This window comes from Zea mays, chromosome 1, assembly GCF_902167145.1.
Source record: "Zea mays cultivar B73 chromosome 1, Zm-B73-REFERENCE-NAM-5.0, whole genome shotgun sequence".
NCBI classification, from domain to species: Eukaryota; Viridiplantae; Streptophyta; class Magnoliopsida; order Poales; family Poaceae; genus Zea; species Zea mays.
Genome location: NC_050096.1, coordinates 265183278 through 265198547, shown reverse-complemented (window position 1 = coordinate 265198547; position 15270 = coordinate 265183278). Strand labels below are relative to the sequence as shown.

Sequence of the window (15270 nt, the reverse complement as noted above, 5' to 3'; positions counted from 1 at the left end):
CTGGCGGTTGGTGTAACAGAACCGCCAGTGAAAATGGGTTTCCACTGGCGGTTCCTAAGTCGGGTCCACCTTGTTTTTTTTACTGGCGCGTGATAACTGAAACCACCAGTGATAATTTATGGGTGCCGCAGGCTTTGAGCTCTTTTCTACTAGTGGCAGTTTCTCATTCGTGCCCCCCCCCCCGGTAGCCTATAAATTCGACCATCCTCGTCTTCCGTACCCCGCATATTTGACGTGACGAGGAGACGACCCACCAGCGCACGAACAAACAACAAACAAACAATAAGCAGCGACGATCGACGACCTGATCGATATCAACCACCGCTCTCAGCAGCAGCTAGCGATGGTGTCGTGGAAGAAGAAGCGCGGCGGCGGCGGGGAGTCGCAGTCGCCCATCCGGGGCGCGGCCGAGCAGGAGAAGGTCCCGAGAGGGCACGTCCCGATGCTGGCCGCCGGCGAGGACGACGACGCGGTAGACGTCGGCGAGCGGGTGCTGGGGCCGGTGACGCTTCTCAGCGACCCTTCCGTCGCGGAGCTGCTGGACATGGCGGCGCAGCGGTACGGGTACGGCCAGCCGGGCGTGCTGCGGGTGCCCTGCGACGCGGGCCGCTTCCGCCAGGTCCTCCACGGCGCCATGCACCGACGCGGCATCATCAGCTCGTCAGCCTGAAATGGCCGGCCGGCCGGCTGGCTTGGCTTGGCCATGGATGACGACAACGCCCGGCGCCCCGGCCCATGAGAGGAGCTAGTAGTAGCTATTAGTACAGCAGTAGCACTGGGCAGCTTCAGTTTATCTTATTATTATATAGATAGATGAAAATAGTTTGTTCTTTGTTATTATTAGGTCGATTAGATTCTTTGATGAACATATGTATACATACACACGCAGACACGCTTATTGTATATGTTGATTATTTTTAAACAGATACTATAGATGATGGTACACAGCTGAGAACGTACGTGGTACAACCTATGTTCCTTCCAAATGCAAAAGATCGACCCATCAGCGACTAAGAAATGAGGGTCCTAGCTGTAATCACATTTATACAGTTGAGGAACTTTTTGAACACCAAAAGTGCCCGACCATTCGGCCGGCCTGAGGCCCACAGGGTCGGCGCCAGACGGTCCACGGATAGAGTCCATCCGCAATTAGATTAGATCAGATGAGATTCCTTATATCGTGTGTGCTTATATCCGATTAGTTAATCACGAGGGAATCTGTTGGGAACCGTCAAGGAAAGGGTCCAGACTTCCCCCATATACAAACAAAGGGGTACGACCGATTGGAACGACGACAATCGATCCAATCAATCTACATATCATTTAATTTACCTTTTCCCCTAGGAATAGAAGTAATTAGTCTAGTATCAGTCGTTTTCGACCTATTTTCTTAATCCCTTGACGACTCTACGTAGTATGGGGACGTCCTAGATAGGCTGCCGACCCAGGAGCACCCATAGAACTATCCTCTCAACGGAGTCTCTCCCAGGAGGTGAGCTCTAGGGTTCCACACCGTCAGAAAGACGCTTTACGCTGTTGCGGACCGTCCGATGTGACACAAAGAGCACTCCTATAGTGAGGTCGTGGACCATCCAGTCCCGAGTCGTGGACTATCCACGCTCCCGCAGAGAGCACCGTCAGGAGGTACATCTCTAGTGTTTGACCTCAAATCAAAGCCAACAGAGCTGATTATAGTACCAGATTCCCAATCAGTACTAGACACCCAGAACTAAAGGCCTCAATCTTTAAGTACTGGTTGCAACAGTTGGTACTATAAAGGATTTTTAGTGCTAGTTCTTGAATTGAATCAGTAGTAAATAACAATCTTTTAGTACTGGTTATAGACTTGAACCATTACTAAATGACCATATTTTATTATTGGTTCTTGTCTTTAAACGGTACTAAAGATAATCTTTCATATCAGTTTTAAACTATAACCGATACTAAAAGTTATTCCAGAGACATTATTCAATATATTTACATTTTGATATGTACATATGTACCAATGCAAAATACCAAAATAGACATCACAACATAGTTCATGACATACATTCAATATAAAACCAATATAATTCATAACAGTCATCACTCCATTGTTCACGACTCAGAGTTCACATTCACTATGTTGTTCATATCATTCAACACCAACACAACATCATGTAGTTAAGCATCAATGATAGAAAAAAATGTAGTATGTGGGTCCTGGTGGGATGTAAAGGCGGTGCAGGTTGAACAACGCAAGTGTCGTTGTCGGGGAAAGGATCTTCGGTCCCTTGACACCCACAGTTAGAGAGAGTATTGGGGAAAAGGTCTCCGGAGTACCGGTCCACATTAGTTAGAAGGAGAACATGGGCAAGGTCTACCCCGGAAGGACCCGCCTCCAGATAAACCCTGAGGCACCGAGCCCGGGGTTGGGTGAGGCGGAGCCAGAGGGCGGCGAACGAATTGAGAGGAAGCCAGTCGAGTGGATTCCTCGCCTAGCCCAAGACTGACCCGCCATAAATGATCGACCGCATTAACTGTGCCTGGCACTAAGCCACAGTAGGAGAGTCGGTCCGCCTCCCACTCATGACCTATGAGCCACTCGGCCTGTGATGCACCCATGACCTATTGAACCAGTACGCTGGCCATTTACAGGACCCACAATACGACGAGCCACGCCAAGGGTCAGCGTGGAGCAGGGGCAGTAATGATGGCGTTAGGGATCCACGCCGCTCGTGACGCCTGCGATAAAGGACACAGCCACGGAAGCCCAAACGACCGGGGCGCAAGGAGACAAGCACGATTTACCGGGGTGAAATGTCTCATTTTACCATGGCTCGATAGCTCCTTTTAAGAGAATGAGACGGTAATCGACCCCCACCTTGGTTTATAAAAGGGAAGGGTCAGAGACGAACACGAGAAGGTGGACACGAGAAATACACAGACGGGCCAGAGGACCCGGAGGACCACGGAGGCTGGAGTCGAGGAGCAAACCACCGCGACGTCCAAGGCTTAGCAGAGAGCTCTAGTCCCATGGTCCTTAGGTCTACCCACACATAAGAGACTTGGGAGCTCTTCTTCCCTCTCTCGCCCGCTTGTAACCCATACCATGAGCATTGAGCAACAACGGTGTCAGTAGCGCGAGCCACCGAAGACTGGATGTATGGACATTCTACCCGAACGAGTATAAACCTCACGCCCACTGAGCACACAATCTAGAACCTGGAACGCTGAAAGGGAAATGTGCCCTTGGGCCATTTCTGAGTATTTTGGTGATCAAGTGCCAACACAAATGGTTTAAGTATGAAACTATGCCAAATGGTGGAAGAAGTGCAAATCAACACAAAGGTATGATTCTAGACTTAGTACATTAGTTTTTGTGTACTAACATATTTATCTAAGTGCTAGAATCAAAGATAAGACAAAAGGAAAAAGAGTTGGCTGTGTACAGCCAACTCCTGTTCAGTCTGGGTGCACCGGACTGTCCGGTGGTACACCGGACAGTGTCCAGTGCGCCAGGCTAGCTCTGGTGAAAAGACCGCTCTCGGGATTTCGTCGGCGGCGTACTGCTAAAAATCACCGGACTGTCCGGTGGTGCACCGGACTGTCCAGTGAGCCAACGGTCGGCCGAGCCAACGGTCGGTCGCGCAATCCGCGCGTGACGCGTGGCCGAGCCAACGGTCTGATGGGGGCACCGGACTGTCCGGTGCGCCAACGGCTCCAAATCTCCAACGGTCGGCTACGCCAGAATAGGAAAGAAATCAGCACCGGACTGTCCGGTGCTCTCAACGGCTCCTAGCTACCTTGGGGCTATAAAAGGGACCCCTATGCGCATAGAGGAGTACACCAAGCATACTCTAAGCATTCTTGATCATTCACACTCCATCTTTGCGCACTTGATTGGCATTCTTAGTGATTTGAGCTTCGTTGTAGTGGTGAACCTTGTGTTATTCGTTTGAGCTCAAGTCTTGGTTGTGTGTGTGCGCGTAATTGCTGTGGATTTGTGTGTCTTTGCTTCCCTCCCCTACTCTAGTGCTTTCACTTTGATCCTTATTGTAAGGGCGAGAGACTCCAAGTTGTGGAGATTCCTCGCAAACGGGAAAAGAGTAAAGAAAGAAGAACACCGTGGTATTCAAATTGATCATTAGATCACTTGAGAGGAGTTGAGTGCAACTCTCGTCCATTGGGACGCCACAACGTGGAGTAGGCAAGCGTTATACTTGGCCGAATCACGGGATAAATCATCATGTCTCGTGTGCTTGTTTTTCACTGTGACCATCGTGTCTTGTGTGTTGCTTCCCTCCCCTACTCTAGTCCTTAGCCATTTGATTTCACTGTGCTAACACTTAACCAAGTTTTGTGGCTTTAAGTTTTAAGTTTTTACAGGATCACATATTTACCCCCTCTAGGTGCTCTCAAACGCACACAAATAAATCTACTTGTCGGAACTAGGTTGGAAACACCGACAATTGTTGTCTCAGAGGTCATATATCTGATTAGTTCGTCTCATGTCCAGCACCAACCCAAGAGTGATAGCCAAACGAAACTCTCATTTGGATTCGACTAATTTTCAGTATGTTATATAGTTAGATTTTATTTAAATGAGATAGTTGTTTAAACATGTTTCAAACTATTAAATTATTGTTTATTTAAATGGGTCATTGTATCCGATCTCATTGTGTCTACCATGTAACTTACATAAATGCATTTTATGTCGTGGAAAACCACGATTCCAATTCTCTCACCGTCTCTCCCGAGATGACTCGGGCAACATCAAACCCAAGTCGTGTCGTCCCTCCCTCCCCCTTCCCCTCCTTACCGTCAATTTTCCTCTTCTTTTTCCTTGCTCCAACGATGGCGAGGTTATTTTCCAACTGGGTTCTGGCCGCCAATTTTCTGCTTGAATTGATATTGACGTGGTTTGGCCGCGTGCAGCTTCAGTTCCTACTTCCTAGCTTTAGTCGTTGGCTGGCGGCTGCTACCATGACCATTTTTCTAGATCATAACTCATCATAAGGAAGAGTTTTAGGGCACTGCAATTGTAGGAGAAGAGGGGTCATTGCCGTGAATTTCATAAATAACCCTAGACGTAGTTTGTGTTTGTCCTTTCTGTTGATTGTTGCAAAAGTCACGGCTCATTATTGTGGCAAAGACTTAGTACTAGTAATATAGCGGGGGAAAGCGAAACGTTTTTTAAGTTAATTGACTTTTCCAATTCACTTGGAGAAACTTGAGACAGAACACAAATTAAAGGGGATGTTTGCAACTTGCAAAGCCCTACGGCCTACCGTTGTTTAGCCTTGCCGCTTGGCTTCCCTTTTTGACCAGGTTGTTTAACCTCACGTGCCTTCAAGTTGTAGCCTCTGTTTTAAGATGCAGTGTTTAACTGTTTATACAGTGTTTTGTCTTGATAAATTGTAGCTGTACTAGTCTGAATAATTGTTTTGATCCCTACAGCACAGAGCGGGCTCCTCCACATGCTGAAACCATGGTGAAGGTGCAGCATTTTTTTGATACTATGCATGGTTTTAGAAACCATGGTCTACATTTATATGCGACAACAATACCATATTTATTAGAAAATTTTGGTCTCGGCTGTAGTACTAGTACTCCAAAAAACAGTGCACTTTTGACTATACTGATGTATTTGAATAGCGTTTTATAAAGTTCAATCAAACACCCTTGGCCTAGAATAATACAGTATTATCGAATACCACAGTATCATATCAGAACCGTAAATAAACCTTGCTGCCACCGAATAGGCCCCTGAAGATGGAGTCAAAGTCATTAAACTTTCGATCCCACGTATATTTTAATTATTTACTATTTATAAAACATGCTATCAGTAGGACTTAAATATATAAGTCTTTTAGCTGACTACAATAAAAACTATTGCGTTTTTTTAACTGTCTTATATACCAAGGCTTATCCACGACGTGAACGATCAGATACCTTGTTAAGCATCTAGGTACGGTGATCTATGACGCTAATGTAAGCTCCAAAACAAGAATAATTAAAACGGATACAGAAGTATAAATATGAATAATTTTTTTCCAAAACAACTTAAAAACTAAGGACTAGTTTGAAAACTTAAAACCCTTCTGGGAGATTTCTAGAGATTAAGGGGAAAATTAGCTTAACTTTTCCTTCGATCTCTGAGAATATGAAAATATGAAGGGGGTTTAAGTTTCCAAACTAACCCTAAAAATAAAGCTGGGAGATTGCGACAGGTTGACCGTATGCATGCATTCTGTCCACATCATTGACCCGGTGGTATGAACAATTGCAAAACCTTCAAACACTTGGTATTAGGGCATGTACATCGTTGTTTAATGTAGAGGTTCTTGAGGTGTATAAAGAGAGTATTTGCAAAGAAATCGTGGAGGCGTCTCTCCGTGAAAAGACGTCTCTGGCTCGTAACCTAAGTAACAACCAACGTCTCACTCCCACTGTACGAATTTGTCGTCTGTTCTATCGATTCGATGTTGTATAAACGCATTTACTTTGTATTTATTAATAAATTATATTTATAGACACCTCATTGTATTATAGAGTCTCTTAGTTATCTCTTATGTTTGGAGAACCATTTTAATGTCTCTCCATTATAGACGCCCTTAGTATGTGAAGAACCGGTGGTGCATCATCTGAGCCGAGCACTACTAAGGCTGCTCGCAGTGGTGTACTGGACGCCCTACGCTATCGCCGATGCAGTCACAGATGCAGTAAAAACAAGCTGCAGCGGTAGACTCGAAATCCATCCCTACCGTAGGGTTGCTCGTCTCTCACCTCATATCCAGCGTACTCTCTCTCCTACCCTATCTTCTGCCAGCGTACTTTCGCAACCGCAGCACAGGCTGTAGCGATGCGCCACGTTCGCAGATGCATGTGGGTGGTAACAAAAAAGTGCGGGAAAAAATGATAGAATATGTGATAGTTAGCATAGGGTAGATATTTAGAGTAAATATGAACACGGAGTATTATAGGATAGAGTAGAGAATCTCGCTGACCAGGATGAAATATTCCTTTTAGAGTAGAAATTTAGGGTTCCATGAGTGCGGATAGCCTAACGGTGCATCTTTACAAGTTACTTACTACTCTCTGATAGTTTTGTTTTGCTCGTTCCATTCCAATCCGCGCGGGTCCACGGACGAAAACTAAAGTTGGTGACAGCAACAGCTAGCTGGTAGCCTGAGGTGTAGAAACGGCAGGCAGACCCTGGCCCCTAAGGTTTGTACATACATATAAATACATACTCCCTCCGTTTCTTTTTATTAGTCGCTGGATAGTGTAAAATTACACTATCCAGCGACTAATAAAAAGAAACGGAGGAAGTACTAATTTTTAAGTAGTTACGTATATAAAAACAGTGATTGATTCAGTTATTTCTTCGTTTGTGCGTCTGATAAAAATATATAGTATATGAAGTTAAATTTAAACTGAAATCAGACACTCATATACTATATATAATCTATTAAATATTGTTTATGATCTCTTTTATAAAAAAAAAATCCTGGCTACGCACCTAACGGCAGGTTTTATCACGTTTCGTCACGATCGAAAGCCGTCAGCGTGGTCGTGTCATCGTGTGCAAAGCGTCTGCACACGAGCCGACAAAGACCTGCTCTCCAATCCAATGCACTTCTTTGCGCAGCCAGCAGCGTCGTTCTACGACAGCCTTGACAAATCCCGCCGTCACCTTTCCTTCCTTCCTTCCTTCCTTCCTCTCTGCTTTTCTATATAAACGATCGGCGTGCCTAACTGCAGGGTGCCGCCAGTGCCATTACACATTGCTGCTACGAGGACGTAACAAAGCGCACGGCGCGTTCTACAAGAAGACGCGAGCGCGCGCCTCACCATATATATATGGCGAAGGCGAAGGTTCTGTGGGGAAAGCAAGCGGCAACGACGAGCAAGGGCTCCTCGCCGGTGCGCGCCGGCGACGGGGCGACGATGCCCAGAGGGTACGTACCCATGCGGCTCGTCGGCGGCAGCAAGGAGCAACAGAGGATCCTCGTGCCGGTGGCGCTGCTCAAGGAGCCTCGCATGGTGGAGCTGCTGGAGATGGCCGAGCGGCTGTATGGGTACGGGCAGCCCGGCGTGCTGCGGATCCCCTGCGACGCCCGCCGCTTCCAGCACTACAGTAAAACTATAATATTCCGACGGTCGTATTATGTCCGACGGCCCTATAGGCAACCGTCGGACATAAGGGTATGTCCGACGGCCAACAGCGGCCGTCGAAAATAACGGAAAACAGCCGACGGCTGTCAGACTGGCCGTCGGACATTACCTTATGTCCGACGGCTTGCACCCTGGCCGTCGGACATAAGCTTATGTCCGACGGCCTCGTACCGAGCCGTCGGACATAAGGCTTTTTAACGCGCGGATCCGACCCGCGCGCCTTCAGTTTCACCCAGCCGTTTCTCTCTCTCTGCCGCCGCCGCCGTCCGAGGAGCACGCCGCGCCGTCGCCGCCACGCTCGTCGCCGCCACGCTCGTCGCCGTCCCGCCCGGTCGCCGTACCGCCCGCCCCCACTGCTCGTGCTCCGGCCGCCGCCGCCCCTTGGTCCTGCCGCCACCGCCCCGAGCTCGTGCTCCGGCCACCGCCACGCTCGTGCTCCGGCCACCACCGCCACGCTCGTGCCGCCGCCGCCACGCTCGTGCTCCGGCCGCCACCGCCCCGAGCTCCGCCCCGTGCTCCGGCGCCGCCGCCGCCCCGTTCGACGGTCGCCGCCGCCCCGTGCTCCGGCCAACGGCCCCGTGCGCCCGCCGCCCGCCCGTGCACCCATCACCGGCCGTCTCTCCACACCCGCTAAGTGAGTATACTTAATTAGCAATTTTGTTTATTAAAATTGTATGCTTGTATTAATGTATTTGATTAGAATTGTATGTTTGTATTAATGTATTTGATTAGAAATGTATGTATGAATGCATTTGATTGTTTAGTTTGTTATGTCCGACGCCCAAAATTTGATTACGTAATTAAAGTAGCTTGTTTTAGTTTATTTAGTGGTACTTTAGATAATTTAAATTTTTAATTTCTGAGGGTAATTATTATGCCCTCGGAAATAAGGTCATTTTATATGATTTGTCATTTATAACAATGTTATTTCGTATGTAATATTGTATTGTGGTTTATTAGTTTAATTATTTAATAATGCACGATGATTATAGTTAATCATAGTGTATCGTAGTGTGAACAAACGAAACCTAGGCGTCACCCGTTTCGGCCCAACACACCTTACAAGCGACGCATGTGAGGTATGTTGGGCCGAAATTGTCCCTTTATTGGACAGCCTTGGTGTGACCGACAGAGTCCGTGTTTATGACAAAAGCATGTGCTCCTGCTTAGTTACGGCAGCATAACCTCTCTGTTCTCCAATTGCACCATTTTTAGGCGTGCGATTGGAGAACAGCGGGGTTATGCTGCCGAAATTTCGCACGACCACATGTCTTGTCATAAACACGGCCTCGTCGGTCACTCCTGGGTGGGTTTAGGACCTATCCTTTCCTACAGATGTAGGGGCGTGATTTCTTCGTAAAAACGGATGGTCCGTGCATTACTTATCTAATTAAGTTAACGTCTCGTATCTAGTATGGAGGAGAATCGTCGATGGATGTATGAAGGTTGGAAGAAAAGAGGTGCTCTATCAAGTGAGTGGGTGGCCAAGACTGATGCTTTTCTCGACCATGCTTTCGCTCGGTCAGAGACTGGAACCGATGTTAGGTGCCCTTGTAGCAAGTGTCGGAACATTAATTTCCTTGACAGGAGGACTATGTCGATACATATTTGCAAGAACGGTTATATGCCAGGCTATGAGGTGTGGGTGCACCACGGTGAGGACCCACCTCCTCGTATTGTATCGGAAGTTCAGTCACATGAAGAGGAGGACTACGATAGGATGGAAGAGATGCTTGACGATGTACGCCATGAGTTTCTAACCGTCGATTCGGAGAACCCCGGTCAACCCACCGAGTTTGAGGATCCAGCTACACCTGAGGTTCAGAAGTTCTTCGAGCTCCTTAAAGCTGCCGAAGAGCCGTTGCATGAGCACACAAAAGTGACCGTCCTTGTATTTGTGACTCGACTTATGGCTATTAAGTCTAAGTTTGCATTCTCAAACAACTGTTACAAGGAACTTTTGAACTTGATCAGTGATGTACTTCCGGAGAATCACAAGATGCCAAAGGACATGTATCAGTCTAAAAAACTGTTATCTGGCCTCGGTATGGACTACGAAAAAATCGATGTCTGTGAAAATAATTGTATGCTTTTCTGGAAGGAGACCGCAGGTGAGAAGAAGTGTACTGTATGTGGTGAGCGTAGATTCGTTGAGGTTGAAAATGACGATGGTTTGACCGTGACTACGAAGATTGCACGTAAGCAGCTTCGTTACATGCCTCTCATACCTCGGTTGAAACGTTTGTTCATCTCCAAGAATACAGCCAGACACATGAGGTGGCACAAAGAAGGGGTACGTGAGAATCCAAATGTCATGGTGCACCCAGCTGATACAGATGCATGGAAGGCACTAGATGCTTTTGATTCCAGCTTTGCTGATGAAGTGCGGAATGTCCGCTTCGGTTTGGCAACAGATGGTTTCTCGCCATTCAATGTAACTGCAACGTCGTACTCATGTTGGCCCGTCTTTGCTGTTCCATACAAGTTTTTTGGAGATAAACAACTCAAAGTGGTGTTCTTCGATTGTGATTGGTTTTCCCCAAATACAACGCGAGAAAATCAATATGGCATGGTTGAAGTCAAACACAACGATAGATTAAAAGGCCACGACACTATAATCCTTGCCCACCAATGCGAGCAGGTGTATTATATGACATATCCATCTAAGAAAAACGGTTTGGTTGATTGGAGGGTAGTGTACAAAGTTAATCCTCGTGAACGACTATATGCTCCTGGTGATGCTGGTTATGTTGAAAGTCAAATCGAGCAGGAAGTGGGGGCTGCTGAGATTTTCCAAGATGAAGAACTTACAAGCACGTTTAATGTACAAACTGAAATGTTGGAAGAATCTTTATTAGGCGATCAAAATGATGTAGAGGTTCCTCCAAAAAGAAAACGAGTGACGAGAAAGAAGAAAGCTACTTGGCGTCCATTAAATCGACGAAAGCAACTAGATCCTGATTTTGATTACGATTACGATTGACGAGTATGGATCATGATTTTATTGCATATTTTATGATTTTATTGCATATTTTATTATTTTATTGTCGATTTATGTACTAACTTGTTTTTGTTAAAATAGGATGTCAAAGAAAATGAAGTCTTTAGCTCGTAGTTTGCTTGGGTCGAGGAGTAGCTCGAGGAGCAGCTCGAGGGGTGAGGATTCAGTTTTTCAGGGCACAGGTTCTACCATGAGCAGACGGAGAGCGCTGGCAGAACATTTGCCTCCACAAGATGTAAGTTAGTTGTTAAATTACATTATTTGAGTTACTTAATATTGTATGATGTAAGTTATTTGTTTCATAGGATGCTGAAATTGAGGAACCAGTGGTAGAGGATCATGCAAGAGATGATGATGAAGATGATGGTGGAGATAATGTGGGAGATGAAGCTGGAGACGACGCTGGTGGAGATTCTGGGGCTGGGGATTCTGGGGCTGGTGGAGATTCTGCAGCTGGGTCTGGAACTTCTCGAGTTAAGAGAACGAGGAAGCTGCATTTTGTTGGACCACCTCCAGAGCTTCCACCCGAATCTCGGGTTGTGATAAAGCCTAGTGGAAAGTGAGTGACATATCTTTGCTTAAATGTTATTGAAAGTTATGTTTTAATTTCTACATTGATTTCTGTTTGCAAGACTTGGATCGACGACTCGTTCACAGGCACAGGACACTACAGGCAGGTGAACATGGTTCTTGGTAATCTTGTTCGTCTACACTGGCCTGGTCTTGTGACTTTGCCTACTGGCGAGTCTGTCCCCGCCACCACTTGGGAGCATTATCGCTATGGTGTCTGTAGAACGTTTGGCAACACACAAGCACTAGTTTGGGATGCATTCTGGGTATGACTTGTTTATACTATTTTAGTTATTCCATATATGTTTGCTTTTATGATAACACTATGGTTTTTGCAGAAACGGTACAAGTTGTCGGACGATGGATCATATGATATGAACGCTCGTTACGTGTTTGAGTATAACGCGAACGATGTCGTTGCAGATGCAATGTACTATGCACGAATTCAGGCTATAAAGGCATGGTACAGAGCAAATGCTGATGATCGACCGATGCCAAATACAAAGGCCGAGTGGTCATCAATTTACTTGACGGAGGAGCAATACCTAGAGGTAAACAGGTTGTTGCCTCTCATATCGCACGAAGCCATGTATTTGCTTGCTTTATTTAAAAAATTTCATGTAGGTGTCGGTGCCGTGGATGGCCACCCGATCAGACGGTTATCGGGCATTGTGCAGATGGTGGGGTTCCCCTGAGTTTCGTGCCATTTCCGAAAGGAACAGGGGAAACCGTGGAACTGAGTCGTTCCACAACTACGGCGGTGATGGTCATGTGCGCTTGGCTAAGCGAATGGTAAGTCTCAGTTTGTCGTAACTTTGAATTACATAGAAATGTGTCAATATAACTTTTATGTACAGGAAGTCAAATCCGGCCGTACGCCCACGGATGTGGAGGTGTATATGCAAGGCCATAGGGGTTCTGATCCTCAGAATCCTGATGTGTTATGCACTCAGACGGCCACCGACCGTCTAGTGAGTTTTTGATACTCTATTATGTGTTTGATATTGTTTGCAATGGCATAGGGTTATGCACTTATATTTGATATTGTTTGCCTCCAGGCTTCGTATGGGCAGGAGATGGTTCAACGCCATGGGGAGGAGTACGATTGGAGGAGCCAGCCAATCGACCCTCAGGCAGCATATGCTAGTGCAGGAGGACAAGCCCATGGACGGTGAGATTATTTGATTTGGTTTTCAAAATTGTCATCATATGCTTGCGATTCAACTGAGGCATGAGTTACTATACTAAGTGCATGGTTCACTCTTGTAGGTTGGGTATTTTTGATTCTACGATTGATTCCAGAGAGCTGAGACGCCGTGGACGACAATCCACATCGTCGTCTTCACAGTCGTCCCGTTCACGATCAGCAGCCCATGAGATAGAGCTTGCGGTGTTGCGTCAACAGGCAGAGTACCATCAATCAGTCTTGAGGGATCAATTGGAGTACCAGAGGCAACAATCTGAATACCAGAGACAACAAGCCGAGTACCAGAAGAAGAGGGACGAGTATTATGCAAGCCTCCAGGCCCAAAATCAAGCTCTTCTCTCGGTAAGTTGAACTAACATTTTGTAGCTTATTTTGCAAAACACTTGATGTGTATCTTGTTTGCTCAACAATGACTTGTATATAATTTGTAGCAACTAGCCCAACAAGCGGGCGTCCCGATGCCGACATATGGGATGCCGCCTCCGGACTTTGCACTGCCAATGCCAATGTTGGCGCCTCCACCACCGCCTCCGCCTCCGTCACAATTCCCTATGGTATGTACACATATGCGTGTGTGACATGTTCATAGATGTCTTATGTGTTTAAATGAACAACTGAGTGGTTACTATTTCATGTGCTTGTGTTATAGGGATTTCAGACACCACCCGCTTCAGTTGCCGCACCTGGAGATGGGTCTGGTCAGGACGACACAACACATTCGTGGGTGAACAATCTTTTCAGCACGCATAGTCCAGCCGGAGGAGGTGGCGATGGATATGAGTGATACTGATGTAAAACACTTGTTGAAACCTTTCATGTGAAAGCCTACCCGTCGAATAATGTTCATTTTGGAGTTTGGACAACTATGTTTATGTAAACACTTATTGGAACCTTTTGGAACTATGTTGTTATGTTAAATTTTGTGAATGTGAATGCTTATGTGATTATATTTGTGAATGTGTATACTTATGTGAGTATATTTGTTAATGTGAATGTGTATATGTGTATGAATTCTGTTTTGTATTTGCAAATATCAGATTTTTTAAAATTCAGATTTTTGTGCAATTTCTGAAAAACGTTATGTCCGACGGCTTAGTTTAGGCCGTCGGACATAAGGTTTGTGTTATGTCCGACGGCTTTAAACCGTCGGACATAGTAGTTGTGGGCCCAGGCAGCGGTTAAAACGGTTACTCCGCCTTATCTCCGACGGTTGGATAGGGCCGTCGGACATACGCTATGTCCGACGGCAGCCGTCGGACATAATGCTATTTCCGACGCGTTATCCACGACGGCTTAAAACCGTCGGAGATAAGTTAATGCCGTCGGACATAGCTTATCTCCGACGGTTTAGTTCTTATGTCCGACGGTTTTAGCCGTCGGAAATTTCCTCGTTTACTGTAGTGCAGCAGCTCATGGGTCTGGCGTGCATGGCCAGCAGGTAGACGGCCGCTGTATTCTACAGACCAGATCACCGTTCTGTGTACTGTCTGGTGCCTGCCTGCCAGGGCGGGCGCGGGTGTGACAGTTTGTCACAAATAATACGAAGTCAATTGTCTGTAAACGTTGTAATTTTGTTCAATATTTTATTTATCATCGTAAATTTCCTAATATATTCTATGTTAGTCGGATATAACTTTTTACATTTCCATGTCATCACCAGTGACATATAATTAAGGATATCACTTGTAGTAATAACATGCATGAAAGAGTAAAAAAAAAGTATCCGAGTGTTATAGAGAAGGAATTATAACATCTATAATGACAAATAAAGTACTCAACAAAATCATAGTGACATACGGATATGGAGAAAGAATACATGATTGTGACATAATTTTCTCAATATATAATGCACGCACTGCAAACCAGAAAGAATACATGTTCATCATCCATAGTCTTTTCTTTATTTGTATTCTTGCAATAGGCATTGCAGACGCGCTCTCAACCATTGGCTTCGCAAAATGAAGCCGTACGTATCGTGTTGGTCATGGTTTGTATGATTAGTCGTACAAGTATCTACAAGTATCGTGTTGACCTTAGTAACCGTGAGTCGTAACGCTGTCGGTCTTATTAATATAAACAACCGTGCTTAGACACGGTTAAATAAAAAAAGAAAAAGATTTATGCATGGGAATAATTTTAGTGTTAACTTATTATTAAAAAAAATGAAATATCTACTTCTTTGAAGCAGAGTTTCCATCGTCAAGCATTATGCTCCAAATAAACCACCAAGCGTATGTCAAGCACGAGGTGCGTAAGCCTCCTGTTGGGATGTCGGTGAGATCGTCGGCCGCATCACCATGGAATATGAGTCATGTATAAGACAGTAACATCA

The 15270-nt window shown here is 45.8% G+C and overlaps 2 protein-coding genes and 1 long non-coding RNA gene across 3 annotated transcripts; all 3 read left to right on the top strand.

The window, feature by feature from the left end:
• The first annotated feature begins 244 nt into the window (after positions 1-244).
• LOC103645514 (Auxin responsive protein) lies at positions 245-942 on the top strand. The gene has a single exon (XM_008668553.3). It carries the CDS (start codon positions 344-346, stop codon positions 668-670), a length of 327 nt encoding a protein of 108 aa, XP_008666775.1. The 5' UTR covers positions 245-343; the 3' UTR covers positions 671-942.
• A 6829-nt stretch (positions 943-7771) lies between these two features.
• Positions 7772-14380, top strand: LOC109942188 (auxin-responsive protein SAUR71-like). The gene is made up of 2 exons (XM_020543881.2): positions 7772-8122; positions 14340-14380. The coding sequence occupies exons 1-2, from the start codon at positions 7846-7848 to the stop codon at positions 14378-14380; spliced, it is 318 nt and encodes a 105-aa protein (XP_020399470.1). The 5' UTR covers positions 7772-7845.
• On the top strand, positions 13454-13937 carry LOC103643780 (uncharacterized). Its single transcript, XR_561297.3, has 2 exons — positions 13454-13492; positions 13588-13937. It is a non-coding gene; the product is annotated as an uncharacterized lncRNA (long non-coding RNA).
• Positions 14381-15270: the final 890 nt, after the last annotated feature.

Bases quoted from the DNA above. Each gene is read 5' to 3' on its own strand.
- LOC103645514 (XM_008668553.3), top strand. From the start codon at position 344: ATGGTGTCGTGGAAGAAGAAGCGCGGCGGCGGCGGGGAGTCGCAGTCG.
- LOC109942188 (XM_020543881.2), top strand. From the start codon at position 7,846: ATGGCGAAGGCGAAGGTTCTGTGGGGAAAGCAAGCGGCAACGACGAGC. The intron at 8,123-14,339 runs GTAAAACTATAA...CGTTTACTGTAG, and splicing joins CCGCCGCTTCCAGCACTACA to TGCAGCAGCTCATGGGTCTG.